The sequence below is a fragment of the Ricinus communis genome, chromosome 4 (genome assembly GCF_019578655.1).
Source record: "Ricinus communis isolate WT05 ecotype wild-type chromosome 4, ASM1957865v1, whole genome shotgun sequence".
In the NCBI taxonomy this organism is placed as follows: Eukaryota; Viridiplantae; Streptophyta; class Magnoliopsida; order Malpighiales; family Euphorbiaceae; genus Ricinus; species Ricinus communis.
This window is the reverse complement of record NC_063259.1, coordinates 25109195-25123914: the sequence shown is the minus strand read 5'-3', so window position 1 is coordinate 25123914 and position 14720 is coordinate 25109195. Positions and strand designations below refer to the sequence as shown.

The window sequence follows — 14720 nt, the reverse complement described above, 5'->3', positions numbered from 1 at the left end:
ATTAATTAGTATAGATTTTATTACATGTGAATAATTTTTATATTTAATATTTTAAAATTGTAGCTTTTTAATAAAAAATATTTTAGAAAAGTAATAATAATAATTGAATATTGAAAATGAAAATATTTTTTGGGACATATATTTCTAATATTTATATATTTATAATGTTAAGAGAAAGGAGAAGTTACTTTAGTTAATTTTCAAAAGATACATATTCTTGAAAGGTTGCATTGCATAATATTTCAAACCCTAATAACTTTATTTTGAATACAGATTTTATAACTTTAAATCCCATAATTACACATATTATCACTTTAATTTTTTCCTTTTTCTCAAAACAAAATTTGCTCCACTTTGTTCTTCTATTATTATAATAGTCCTTTATATCATTAGTATATCTTATCATCTAATTTATTTTTAATCTAGAGAGTTAAGTCAATTATTTTAATTAATTAAACATCTGCACACATTAAAAAAAGAATGCATCCACTTGGAGAGAGACTAGTCTCACAAACAAGACAATAAAAATTGAATTTTGGAAAATGATTTAATAAGCTGTTGAATTTTGAAAATCATAGTCTAGTTCTTTTGCTGTTCATATAATTTCTCTAGGACTGTGTAATAAAAATAAATTATTTTTTTGAGTTGGGGTTATATCAACTTAACTTAATTCCCAAGAACTTGGGAAAATATACAAAAGTTTTTAGGTTTTCAGGGAGGTCCTTAAATTGATAGAAATAGAAAAAGTGGCATCTCCAATATAAAGCCTCAAACACAAAAAGAACCTGAGACAATCACACTCTATTCCAATGAAAAAGGCCCATCATTCTTTAGTGTTGATAAAAAGAAGAAGAAAGATTCTTCTCCATTTAACCTTTTTTTTTTATTTTCTTGATTTGTTTTTCTTTCTTTTTCATAAACCACAAAAAGTTTTAAACATTTTTTTTGCTCTATGTTTTGGACATGCCATAGTAAATTGTAATTCTTTTTAGTTTTTAAATATTTATAATTCATAAGATCTTTCTTTTCTTTCTTTTTTTTCCTTTTTTTATATTTTTGGTGTGTGTTTGTGGAGAAAATGACTATTTGATGTAGCATCCATATATTTTGAGTGATACATGTGACACATAATTAGTAAAACAAATATCAGTTGATTTAATTGAAGTAAAATTTTTCAGGTGATCACATGGGAATGGAGTAATCAATAACTTATTGTTAATGATTTATTATTATGGGTTAATTTTATACTTTTTTTTTCATAACTTTTAAATTTTCTTTTAAGTTCTAAGAATTAGAGTAAATATATCTTTTTTTAAAAAAATAAGTTAAATAATAAAAATAAAAATCTAAAATTTTTAAAAACCAAACACCCACATCAATGTCAAATTGGGCTATTTATGAGTTATAACTTTGAAGTGATTAGACCAACTTGATAATTTTAAGTCTACAAATTCAGAATAGATATGTGTTAGAGAAAATTTAAGCAATTAAATTGAGCTTGATTAAAAACATGAACAGTTTAAACATAATCAATAATTAGCAATAAAATGATACTTAATTAGTGATTGGTTATAACTTACAAGCCTATTATCATATCCATCTTGACAATAAGATCATCAGCTTACAGTTTGAAGATGACTTTGTGGTGATCATCAGCTAACCTGTTAAGGAGGCTAGCCAGTGGCCACAGCCCCAGTGGTTAATTTCTAAATTTTTGGCAATTAATATTTGATTATTTAAAGAAATACACTTTGACAAGACTAAATTGACCCACCAACAATTCTATCCTTGTTTCATAATAAACCTTCAAACAAAAATTTCAAAGGCCCTTTTAAGATTCTCATTTATGACTTGTGAATTGATTACTTTATGTCACCTTCCACTAAATTCCACATTTAACTGTTCCTTTTCTTTATTCAGAAAAAATAATGATCTTTTTAAGTTCGAATAATAAAATGGTGCCTGAATTATGAGTAGTATATTAAATAATGACACATAGAAAATGTTAATAATTTTAATTTAACTTAATTATTTCCTCAACTGTTGATATGTCTAATTCAGTACTCGCAAGTGCACAAACCGTTTCTATAATAATAATAAGTTTACTGCGAAATGGATCTCTCAATAAACTATAAGACTGCTTATTATAAACACTAATTATCAATACAAAATAATAAAAATAAATCTAAATACTCTAAATCAATATTTTGAGAGAATAATATTTATAAAGTAAAGTAACCAAACAATAAAAATAAATTTAAAAATTCTAAATCAGTAGTTTGAGAGAATAATATTTACAAAATAAAGTAATCAAACAATAAATAAATATGCAATGCAAATGCTTATGATTTAAACTATATGCTAAAAAACAGTATTTAGCCTAGCCTTTACTTAACAATCTCTTTATTTTACTTTAAGCTAGCTTTAATAAATGAGATAGTGATATACTTTTTTTTTAGTCACTCAAACTAATAATGCAACTAAAGTTTCTTATATTTATATAGATTGAACCAAAGTTGGCGTATTTAATACATTCAATCTAAATATATTTATAACAATTACTGTTGTTAAATTAATATGATGGTTAACTAAAAATAATAACTGAAACTAATAAAAAATATGAAGGTAAAGAAATTATTAATCAAATAAATAAATAACAAGATTCATACAAAAATAGAAGGCTAATCTAAACACTTATGAAAGTTAGTTTAATATATTTAACCTAATGATTATGGTATTAAATAGAAATACATAAAACAATAAAGTAAAAGCTCCCTCTAGATCCACAATTTCTTCAAGTATGAAGATAATTGGTCTTCCTTCTCCACTTATTGAAAAACTTCTTATATCTTAAAAAGAGTAATAAAAACTAAACTAATATGTTTATAGAAGAACTATAGAGAAAATAATAGTAGACATATATAGAGAGCATATAGGAAAAAACTCTCATTCTCCAGTATAATAGATCTCTACTATTTATAGAGATTCATTTTGCAGAATTTTTTTCTAAGCACAACACCTCTAATAGTTATCATTTAACTATTATAAATAAAATAAACAACTTAAAAGTATAATAACTGATTAATTTTTCCTTGTAGGTCTTCATATATTTCGCTACGCTTGACAATAAGCAGTACATGTGTCTTTATTATGAGTCTCAACAACGATAGTCCAATTTAAGCCATTTTATGAATATATAGCTCACATTTTCTCTTTTTGGCTATTAATACATGAAATTGAACAATAAAACTAAAATGAGGTAATAAGTACATATTTTCAATATTATATATATATAAAACACACTATTAAACATCTTAAAAATATATACATAATTTGGACTTATCAACCGTTTATATTAAAAAATAGTTTTTTTTACTAATGTGAAGGTCAAAATTTATAATTATTTAATAAAAAATAATTATCATTTTTACATTAATTGTAATCAAAAAGTTATTTAATAAAGCGGCTCGAATTCAACAAATATTTTTATTATTCGAGTTACATATTTTCAATATTATATATATAAAACACACTATTAAAGCATTATAACATTTTAAAAATATATACATAATTTGGATTTATCAACCGTTTATATTAAAAAATAATTTTTTTAACTCATGTGAAGGTCAAAATTTATAATTATTTAATAAAAAATAATTATCATTTTTTACATTAATTGTAATAAAAAAGTTATTTAATAAAGCGGTTCGAATTCAACAAATATTTTTATTATTCGAGTTAAATTTAAATAAAAAATAAAAAACCATTATTTTATAGGATTATAAGAATTATTTAATCAGGTCAGGAAACATTTACGAAGAAGAATGCGTTTTAAAAATGTTATAAAAAAGCTAAAAGTTGACAGTAAAAAAAAAAAAAAAAAAACGTGACGGTTATATATATATATATATATATATATGTATAAGAAATGACATCACCGACAATAGGGAAGAGCAAAGCAAGAGAAGAATTTAATCAGAATATTAGCAAATAATTTGTATTATTACCATAATTAAGTATGGATCAACAAAATCTAATCAAAAGCACCTCTGTAAAAAAAGGAGGGCTATTTAAGGCATAGTAGAGAGCAGAGGGAAACTATCACAAAATCTGCGTGGTTGTTGCTTGATTGATACCATATGAGATGGGCCCCTCAAAGCTGATTATTATTATTATTTATATTATTTTTAATGTTCTTTTGTTATTATTATCCAATATGACTGAAAATTAAGAATAAAGCACACAACATAAATACAAAATACTGGTTTAATATTGGTATAAAAATCAAGATACTTTTATTTATTTACTTTAATTGTTGTAAGAGTAAGTGTCTGTTCTCTTTCTCTGTGTTCTCCCAATAAAAAGCCAAGCTTTGTTAAGCTGCTGCTGCACTTTCTTTTGTTTCTGTTGTCTGATATTTCATTTCTTTCTTTTCTTTTTTTCTTTTTGCTTCCAGATTTTGTCTTTTTTATTTGTAAAAAGAATTGGTTAAGGGAGAATCTAGATTCTAGAGTCTCTTCTGAAAACATACCCATTTCATTAATTTTCTCTCTCAGGCAAAACAAACAATAATAAATGATAAAATCAGAGAGAGAGAGATAAAGAAACTATTGACAACTTTCATGTCTCTTCTCATGTAAGTTTCGTTTGTTCTATGTGGATTTTCTTTTTATGGGTTTTTTTTTTTTTTCTTATTCTATTCTCTTTCTCTCTCTCTCCCTCACTAAATCTTCCTTGAGAGAATGGCCCAGCAGATCCAAAATCCTTCATTTCATCTAATAAATAACTTTTTCTTGGTGTTTCCAAAATGCCCACTCTGTTGTTTGGCTCTTTTGAGGCCTCTCTCTCTCTCTCTCTCTCTCTCTCTCTCTCCCTCTGATCCATTAGCTTTTCGTTTCAAAAGATACCAACTTTGATATTTTCTTTTCTTCTCTTTTTCTTTTTCCTCTGTTTTCTTGGCTTATAGTGTTGCTCTGAGCTGTTTGAATGAGTGATTCTTTTGTGGGTTTCTGATCAAAGGATTGATAGGTTGGTGTTTCTTTGGATACCTGAGGAGGTAAGTTTTTCTTTTTTGTTTATTTTATTAAAGATTATTTTTTTTTCTCTCCATTTTTCTTATGGATTTAATGGGGTTTGTTGATTTTTTTCTTTTGGTTCTTATCCTTATTTGTCTGGTTATTGGAATGGATGATATATGATTGAATGATTGGGTTTTTGGAGTTCCCTTTGTTCTTACCTCAGTTATGAAAACTCAAAATGGAAACTTTAGGATGTGCTTGGTGATTTGACTTTTTAAAATTTTCCATTGATTCATACGGTGCATTCAGTGAAGGATTTAACGAAGCTCCGATATATGCTGGTGATTTACATTTTTGGCGGCTATAACCAGGACTTTCCTTTCTTTTCTTTGCTGTGCTACTTGTTTAAGCATATCTTTTCTTCACTTAAATCTTTTTTTTTTTAAAAAAGATAAAAATAAAACCTTCTCTTTTCTTAAGAAAAGCCTCAAGCTAATGATGGTTTTGGGTGGGTTTACTCAATGCTGAGAATGTGGATTACATTTCTTGCTCCTGCTTTGTGTAGACCAAGTGATAAATTTGGTTAGCTCCTGAATATTTTGGATTGACATATTAATTTGCGGTGGCATCTGATTCCGATTGCATCGGGAAATTTCCCAGCTCATCCTTAAGTTTGGAGAATCTTATGGTGCCTTGATGGCTTGGCATTTTTTTAAATGTTTTTATTCCCAATATTTCCATTTTTTCTTTCTTAATTCACTCATATGAATCTGTGTTCATATGAACATTGCCATTTTGCCCTTCAGATTTCCCATTTTTGAAAAATTGAGATTAAACGATGCAATAATTTGAACCTGCCATTCTACTCATTTTAGTACTGCTTAAATGCTTATGTTGAATGAGTGTAGTTGCTTGTAAGATTTTGGTGGGATTGACCTTAATCAATGCGCCTGCAATAATGGCCACTTATATGTCTCGAGCTGAAGGACTTCCATTAGAGTTGAAATTAATCACTCATTTTCAAATTTTTTTTAAAGAGCAAAAGTAACTTAAAGTAATGGTTGAAATTAGTGTTAAATCTTGTAGAGCTTGGATTTAAAGCATGCTACTCGATGGAGGAAAAATTTTCACGATTCTTTAGTTATGTAATAATCACATTTTAGATATGTTTAAATACTGAAAGTTGTTTTTGCCAATGATGAAAGAAGGAACTCTGTACTTAACCTGACTGTAATTTGGTTGCAGATTTCTCTTTTGATGATGTAATGGTACAAAGGATGCTTGGTTCTATCTTGCCGAGATATAAATTAAAACTCAATCTTCAAGTTTTATGGCAATGCTAGGAATGCAAGCAGATATGCCGTGCCACTATTACCCAGGATATTGTTCCACTAGGGATCTCAATTTGAACAATGTTGGTGCATTCCCAAGGAATGGACATTACTACAATGGGAACTTGGCACCACCATATACAGACCAATATTTGGCTTACAAGGAAAAACTGAAGCAGATAATGCTCCAGCATGAAGCTATATTCAAGGATCAGGTATGCCACTCAAAATTTCGGTGCCAAGTGCAAAATTCGCTTCTTATACATGCCCCGATTAATTATCTGTAATTGAAGTTTATTCTGCTAAGCTTCTAACATGCAACCATAACTTCTATTCTACAGAATTACGATTATGCTATATTTGGTTGAATCTATAATAAAATTCATTTCATTTAAGAAAAAGACATGAGAGAGAAAGTAAAATAGAAATGATAAAGTTGAAATAGATCTTTTAGTTTTATGGAATGTATTGGCTTACTAATGTGGAATTCATTTGAAAATTTTACCTATTTTATTAGAATTTACTTTTGCTATAACCAATTTCACACAAATTTGATTATGTAGAATACTAAATTAACTTCACTCCATTTAAAACATATAAATTTTAGATTCGCAAATGAATTCCATAAATTTTTTGGATTTCAACCTACACTATGTTAGTCACATTTAGTTTATATTGAAAACTGTAACAATAACTTTTAATCGCATTTAGTTTATGTTTTCGCTGTAATATTGCATATAGTCTTATGTCATAACATACCTACAAGATCTTTACAATTGTTTATTAGGCTTTCTCAATGCTATCAGAAACTATATATTGTATCCTTTTGAATTGAATTCGTTTGAAGATTAACAGTGGCAATGAACAATGGTGTCTGGTTGGTACAATGTATGTTTTGCAATTTATTGTGAGTGTCTGAGAAGTTTTTCTTCCTTTACTCTCTCCACCTCTGACCTAACATTCCTCCCCTTGAACTCTCTGTTTCCCCGATTCTTCCATTTTCTTTCTTTCAAATAGTGATCTCAGATGTGATTGACTTTTTGATTCAAAAAAAAAAAAACAGTTACAGTTATTGAAACGTGTGTAATTTGTGTTTTGCCTGTCTAGATCCTCGAACTCCACCGGGTTTACAACCGGCAGAGAGAATTAATGGATGAAATGAGAAGGGTCAAGTTCTATGGGCATCATCTACAGGTAGAAACCTTACAATCAAGTCAAACATGCCCTGGAAACTCATTTGACTATTCCCAAAAGATGTGCAAAGTTTCTGCACCCCCGTTGCTGAATCCTGCTTTTAGTCCATCCTCTATTTCTCGTGCTGAAAACAACCAACCGCCTTTGAATTATCTTGAAGGAAAGATCACATCAGCAGGTTGCAGTACTGTTCGAACTGAAGTCTGCAGAGAAGAGTCTGAGTTACTGAAATCGAAGTTCAAGAAAGTTGGCAAAAAGATATTGGACCTCGAACTTCCTGCTTATGAGTACATTGATAGTGAACAAGAGGAATCTTTAGCTTGGGAAGCAGCTCCTCTTGAGGGGCCAAGTTATCTTGCAAAGAGCATTGTTGATGATGTTCAGAAGCATGGCGTAGAATTGTCTCATAAGATTGCAGATGGTAATGTAGTTTTCCAAGATGATGACACGACACGAGCTTCATTTTCTATGAGAACCAAACTCTTAGCTGATTTAAATGAGCCCATCAAGCTTGAAGAAGAAACAGATCCTGAATCCAATGATTTTCTAAGTCCTGTCTCAGACCCTAGAGAGATCCCCTGCCATGATCTATCTGGAGAAAAATTTTCAGACTTTCAATTTCAACCTAAGGAGACTATCCAAATTAGCCAGACAGTAGGGGATCCTGAACCTTTCTCAAATGTTCTACATTTGGAAAAGAATGAAACTAGACGAGAGTGTTTATCGGGTAACGATGAAACTGGTGAGACCTTTACTAAATGTTTCGTCAAATTAGAAATTAGAAGTTTTTCCTCTTATTCTTTTCTTTTCTGTTGCTAGCAGTTATTTTAATCTCCTCAACAGTGAGTCTCTAACTTTCAATTCTCTGTGTTTTTATTGCAAATGACTTGCATTACTGGTATCTTCCCTTTTCAGGGAAAAGTAGCAGTGGCTTGAGTTCTTTTCCTCAAAGGACATGTACAGAAACTCTTTCCACCTCTTCTGAAGAAGATGAGATTGAGCAAGCTCAGGAAAGTTTAACATCTCATTTATCAATCTGGTGCAATGGAAAATTGGAGAGGAATAGGAAACCTTTTGGTTTAGAGAGCTGTCCTGGACAGATTGCTGCTGCTTGTAAGCATGCCTCAGGTGAACTCATTCCTCTAGATGAAGTGATGAATTGTGATTCATCTGTGCTCTCATCTTGGAGAAAGCATACACAGGAACTTGTTAGGGCCCCTATAGCAGTTCAAGCACTCCCATGTTTTAATAGTCCTGTACGTTTGAGCAGGAGCTCCAAGTTCCAAAATCCTCAAATTACTGGAGACAAGTCTTACCTTGACATAAATGTTGAATCTGAAGCAAAACTTCAAAGCTCAAGCCCTCAAAGCAACTTCTGTGATAGTGATAATGTATTTGCATCTGATGTTAAAGGTACTAAAGTGTGCATTGAGGACTCCATGGATTTGATCTTGACAAAGGATATAGACCTGAATTGTGGGTCTCCTGGTTGTTCTTCAGATGTGGCTGCTCAGAGTATTTGGCTTACAGATGGTGAAGAGAAATGTGAAGAGTCAGCAGGGGGCTCACCTTTACGCAAAGCAGACTTGGCCTCTTTTGTGGAAGCCAATAAAAAATTCGAACTGGACTGTAATTCTGTGCCTGACTCAGGAGAGCAGCTCACTGCAAATGAGCTAGTATTAGGAAAGAAACTTGGTAAGAAGTCTTCAGGCTTTGGATTTCAAGTTGACCTCAACTCATACATACATGAGGATGGGTCTTTACTGCTGCCCTCTGTGCCATCTATATTAGATTTGCAAGCACCTAAAAGTCCTGAAAACGAGGAGGGATCTCCGCCCAGAGGAGAATCTGATGAAAACCAACACGAAACACCTTGTATACTGTCCGAACAAGAAAATGGTGATCTGCTAGAGGATCTAGTCACAATTGCAGCAGAGGCTATAGTTTCCATTTCGTTATCTGAGCCCCAGAATGAAACAGAGAATGAGACTTTCAGACAGCCTGAAGCTGCAGAAAGTGTCTCTCTCCATTGGTTTGCCAAGCTAGCTTCTTCCATAGTAGATGATCCAGAGAGTGAATTTGGAGTAGTTTTAAGTTGTAGGAACCCTGATGATCAGGATGAGTATCTCTCTGATGGGATTGATTACTTTGAGGCAATGACATTGAAGCTTGAGTCAAAGGAGGAAGAGTACTGTTGTAAGGCCAATGTCCAAAAGGAGGAAGTGGCTTGCCCAGATTCATTGCCAAGTCAGCCAAGAAGGGGCCGAACGAGAAGGGGGAGGCAGCAACAGAAGGACTTCCAAAGCGAGATTCTCCCAAGTCTAGCTTCACTGTCAAGATATGAGGTGACTGAGGATCTCCAGGTAATAGGTGGGCTAATTGAGGCTGCTCGTCGTAGCACAGGTGCAAGAACAGGGAGAATTGGTTGGACAACGGGGAGGAGGAGGAGGAGGAGGACTTCTATGTCTTCCTCCAAGGCGGAAAGCTCAGCGTGCACGGCGTCGAGGCAGCAAAGTAGACAGGGCGAATGTAGAATTGAGGATTGGAGCCTAATAGGTTGGGGGAAGAAAACAAGGCGGCGCAGGGGGCACCGAAGTCCTGCTAGTAAGCCAGGGCTTATTTTAAGCCAAGTAGGAAACTCTACTTAGTTTTTTTGGGTGGAGTTGATAAATGAGATGGTTTTGTATTGTAAATGGAAAACATTGGAAACATTTTGTTAACTTATAAGCATCTTATAGGAACCACCGAAAGGATTATGTCTTTTTGAAGCATTTGTATTGAGTTTATGTTTAGCAATGGGAATGCTTGTACATGTCAGTGGTAAACCAAGAAGAACCATGGATTAGCTTCATCCTGTGTATGCCAGCATAGTTTTGAAAACCCCAAGTTAACCTTTATGATGTATTGTGGATGATCTGCATGAAATAATTAGTAGACACACTGCTTGGATGACAACAATTAAACAAATCTAAGAAAAAAGATTGGATGACTATAAAATTTATATATTCTCAATTAATGTATCATCCAAATGCATATTCTTTTTTTATGTATTTATATTTAAATCTATAATCTATATAGAGTTTGACTATATTCTTCATTGGACTTCTGGATGACAATTTTATAATATATACTAATTGATTTTTCTTAAATAAAAAAATTTCAATTATTTATTATTTTTATATATCCAATATAACATTTTCTATTTTATTTTTATATTAACATTATCTATAATTGATTTTGTAAAATTCTTACAACTCTGTAGAAGAACTATAAAAGGATAATTCAGTCTTATATAACTATTTATTCCTTATAATTAAATCTATGAATTTTTCAATGAATCTCAATAAGAGATAGTATTAATGCTTGCTATGTAAATGCTTATTATTAGCAGTAAAATTGAAATTTTAAAAGTAATTAAATATAAATTTTTTCAAAAAGATTATTAATTACAACGAAAATGTAAGGTTTTTATTATTATTTTCTTTGTATGCTTTGCCAGTGTTTATTTTTGTTGCTTAATCAGCTAAATTTCGGGTTAATCTGCTCCTTACGGGCCGGTGAATGTGGTTCCACGGTAAAGAATTTATTTATTTGTCTTTTTTATTTTTTAATTTTATAATGTATGGAAAAGTACCTTTAACAACAAAGCCAATATCAACAACCAAAAAACAGAAGACGAAGAAACTGAATTGTATAAACTGACACTCTCCTTGAAACTATACTTTAACAAAATGAATGCAAAACAATATGACTGATTTCAATATATTTTCTCCAAGTACTCTGCTGCAATGCCTTTTCTTACCCTTTTTCTTTCTTCTTCTTCACTTTATACAATGAATGATAGATATAATATTATATATTATATATATATATATATATAATTAGACAAAAAAAGAAGTGGTCCAAACAAAACCCAACAAAGTAAAGAAGTTTACACAATGAAATCTTGGACACCAAGTTGAGTGAAATGAGGACTTTGAAGAGCCTCCTGGAGGAGATCATGGTCGTCCCAGGAATCACGATATGTCTCCAAGTTGTCATTGGCATTTACCAAGGCAGATAGGCATAGCTGTTTCCTCCATTCTTCCAGGTGTGGAAATCCAATATGATCTGCATATCTATCACAATACTGCAACGAAAAGCAATGTTTGTTTCTTTTATTATATTATCACATGCATTTATTTAGCTTAAACTGCACTCTTCTTCCTTTGCTCATATAAACAGAGTTACATTTAAAGGTACGTATGACAAGTCTCTCTTTTCCAGCTCACGAAAGTTGGCTGGCCTAACTAGCTATTCTGATATAAAGAAACTTTATTTAATGGGTGCCCCCATATTGCCCAAACATGTTCCCTGATATTGTCTTCTTCATTGAAACAGTTGCATTAATGTGGAAAGCGAATGTTCTACTATAGATGATGAAACCATAAGAGGACTGCTGTTAATTATTATTAATGTGAGTAATGTATGTAGATCCATGTGTTGATTTAGTTCCAATCTTAATTATAAAGAAATCATGAGAAGAGAAGTGTACTACACTTTCTATACCTCAAAATCTGCAATATCATGAGTGTTATGCTTTGGAATGCCAGCAGTATCTCTTGATTGATAAAACTGCTTAATGGACAGCATCATGTCATCCCATGATGGCAATGTTCTTTTCCCAGACAGAAGTTGAGCTATCCATTTTGCTTGTGATTCAAAGAAAGGGAATCCTATGATCTGCATCATGTTTACATGTTATATGTCCAAGTAAATAAATAAATAAATAATTACAAAATAAAAACATACATTAAAATGGTATTGAAATGAGTAGAAGAGAATTATATATAAGATGTGTACCTTTCTTGGTATGCCTACAAAAGAGAGAGATGGAGCAAGTGATGGAGGGAATGTGTGCTCATACAATGGTCCCACTCTATCATCTTCCACAACCACTATCCCTTTGGTGTCAAGAAATGGGAATGTGTATGTATACCTACACATAAATGCTCATTTATTGATTAAAAATTTCTTTGTTTTATCTTCCATGGAATATATATACACACACGCACAAATTTTATATATATATATATATATATATATATATATATATATATATATATATATATATATATATATATATATGATGCATTCTTGAACAAGCCATAAGTGCTAGTGCTTCAAGATTTGCACCCCCATATGAGGTTAAAATGGTCCCACCAAATTATCTAGAAGAGCCAAAAGTCATGGCTCATGATCATCTAATCAGGCAACTTTTGGCTTTGGAAATTTCTTATACATGTTGGTGCATTGGTACGATTAATATAGTCATGTATAATGGTAGAAGTGCTTTTCATGGCCTAGTAGATGCATTTCGTGAATCCTGACCTGACCATCAGCCCCCCCTCCTGAAGGCTTATTCCATAAGCATTGAAAAAATAAAAAGAAAAGCATATACACATGAAGTAGTTCAACAAGTGTTGGAAATCATTATTATTATTTAAGTTCTCAATTTATTACCCTGTGCAGTATAAGATGGTGTCGGCAATGACCTGAGAGCCATCTGCAAACAGAACCCTGCCATCTTCTTCAAGGGATTCAATCTGGAAAAGGGTTACAGAATTGAATGTAAGCCACGATTATATTAAAAAAAAAAAAATCTGTGCTATATTTAATTGCTGAAAAGGTAATTAAACTTCGATAAACATATATATACAAACCTGTGGACGAAGATGCAAGTTCTCATGTTTAGAGATAACTTTAGATAAACCCAAAGTGACATCAAGTGATTTAGAACTGAGATGAACTTCTTTTGCAACTTCCACTAGCTCCATTGATATATCTTGTCCACTTAGTGAATTTCCCACCACCACAACTACCTTTAGAATCATCAGTTTATAATCAATGTAATTATGTGATGATTATTAGACATACTTTGATCATATTCAAATTCCCGAGACAGGGTTAGGATGTTTTGATATAAATTATAAGAAAAAAGTTATACTATCCAGTCTACCTCATTGCGAAATGGCTCTGGAACCCTGTAAATGTGACTGTGCATCTGCTTCCTCTTCCATGTCTCCATTCCTTCAAGAAAACACGTAAAGCAGAATCATCAGTTCTTCTTTTTCTTGATTCGATATGAATATGAAAGAAAAAAAAAAGAAAGTAGAAACTTCAACAACATATTCTCTTTTCACTGGCTAATCTAAAGTCACTTTCTTATCTGATAGAGAAAGAGCGAATTATGTGGTTTCTTTTCTTTATTCAGTCAACCTTTCACACACCTTTAATGAAAGGCAACTTAGGATGAGAGTAATGACCAGTAGCAACAACCACTGCATCAAAAACTTCTTCTACAGCTTTCTCACTGTCTTTCTCTTTACTTTTCACAACCCATTTCAAATCATTTCTAAGCTCATCATAATCCAACATACCCACATATTCTACCCTGGTATTAAACCTTATCATCTCTCTTAACCCAAAAGAATCACAAAAATCCTTGAGGTACAACCAAAGTTCTCTATGGCCTGGAAATCTCCTCATGTCTCTACCTTTCTTGACCAAAAATGGGAAATCAGTATAACCCATGATTTCCCTAGGTGATACTAATCTAAGCGATGCATAAATACTACTATGCACTTCCAAAAATTTCTTCTTCCCTAATGGATGCTCGCTTTCTACATTAGCCTCATATAACCATTGCCCACCCACATCATCTTTTTGTTCCAATAACACCACCCTATGACCTTCTTTCCTCAACTCTCTTGCAGCCACAAGCCCCGACGGTCCGGCGCCGATCACGCAGACATTTTTCGATCGGGTAAAGTCAGAGACCATGGTGGCAGCAGCGGCGGGTGGTGATCAATTGATCAATTAACTAGCTATTAGAAAAAGAAATGATATATTGTGGAAATGGGGTGCAAAAGAAAATGAAATAAAATGGGTTGGTGTGTGAAATGTTATGTAGTTGGATGTGGGGTATTTATAGTAGTTGGAAATAATAATAATAATAATGTGAGAAGAGATGGTTCGCTAGCTAGGAGACACACGTGACAAATTAATATGATGATTTTGACTTTCTCCTACTTTGATGTCTGAACCACAATTTTTACTGAATTGTGTTTGGGAATGTCTGTTGTCACGTATCCCCAACATCAAAACACCTTAACTTACGTTCTAATACTTCCCCTAA

General features: G+C 31.9%; 2 protein-coding genes across 2 annotated transcripts; one reads left to right on the top strand and one right to left on the bottom strand.

The window, feature by feature from the left end:
* Positions 1 to 4335: 4335 nt before the first annotated feature.
* Positions 4336 to 10394, top strand: LOC8284482. The gene is made up of 4 exons (XM_002514661.4): positions 4336 to 5056; positions 6264 to 6564; positions 7457 to 8285; positions 8459 to 10394. The coding sequence occupies exons 2-4, from the start codon at positions 6349 to 6351 to the stop codon at positions 10189 to 10191; spliced, it is 2778 nt and encodes a 925-aa protein (XP_002514707.2). The 5' UTR covers positions 4336 to 5056; positions 6264 to 6348; the 3' UTR covers positions 10192 to 10394.
* Positions 10395 to 11212: 818 nt separating this feature from the next.
* On the bottom strand, positions 11213 to 14501 carry LOC8284481 (flavin-containing monooxygenase FMO GS-OX-like 9). The gene is made up of 7 exons (XM_002514660.4): positions 13813 to 14501; positions 13542 to 13612; positions 13246 to 13404; positions 13046 to 13128; positions 12386 to 12521; positions 12092 to 12265; positions 11213 to 11672 (listed from the first exon to the last, which is right to left on the bottom strand). The coding sequence occupies exons 1-7, from the start codon at positions 14363 to 14365 to the stop codon at positions 11475 to 11477; spliced, it is 1374 nt and encodes a 457-aa protein (XP_002514706.1). The 5' UTR covers positions 14366 to 14501; the 3' UTR covers positions 11213 to 11474.
* Positions 14502 to 14720: the final 219 nt, after the last annotated feature.

What these genes read in the sequence shown, in the direction of transcription:
- LOC8284482 (XM_002514661.4), top strand. Translation starts at nt 6,349, where the DNA reads ATGGCAATGCTAGGAATGCAAGCAGATATGCCGTGCCACTATTACCCA. An exon ending in AAGCTATATTCAAGGATCAG is followed by an intron (nt 6,565 to 7,456) that starts GTATGCCACTCA and finishes TTGCCTGTCTAG; the next exon opens with ATCCTCGAACTCCACCGGGT. An exon ending in ATCGGGTAACGATGAAACTG is followed by an intron (nt 8,286 to 8,458) that starts GTGAGACCTTTA and finishes TTCCCTTTTCAG; the next exon opens with GGAAAAGTAGCAGTGGCTTG.
- LOC8284481 (XM_002514660.4), bottom strand. Translation starts at nt 14,365, where the DNA reads ATGGTCTCTGACTTTACCCGATCGAAAAATGTCTGCGTGATCGGCGCC. An exon ending in ACCATCTTATACTGCACAGG is followed by an intron (nt 12,522 to 13,045) that starts GTAATAAATTGA and finishes ATTTATGTGTAG; the next exon opens with GTATACATACACATTCCCAT. An exon ending in ATGATATTGCAGATTTTGAG is followed by an intron (nt 11,673 to 12,091) that starts GTATAGAAAGTG and finishes TTTTCGTTGCAG; the next exon opens with TATTGTGATAGATATGCAGA.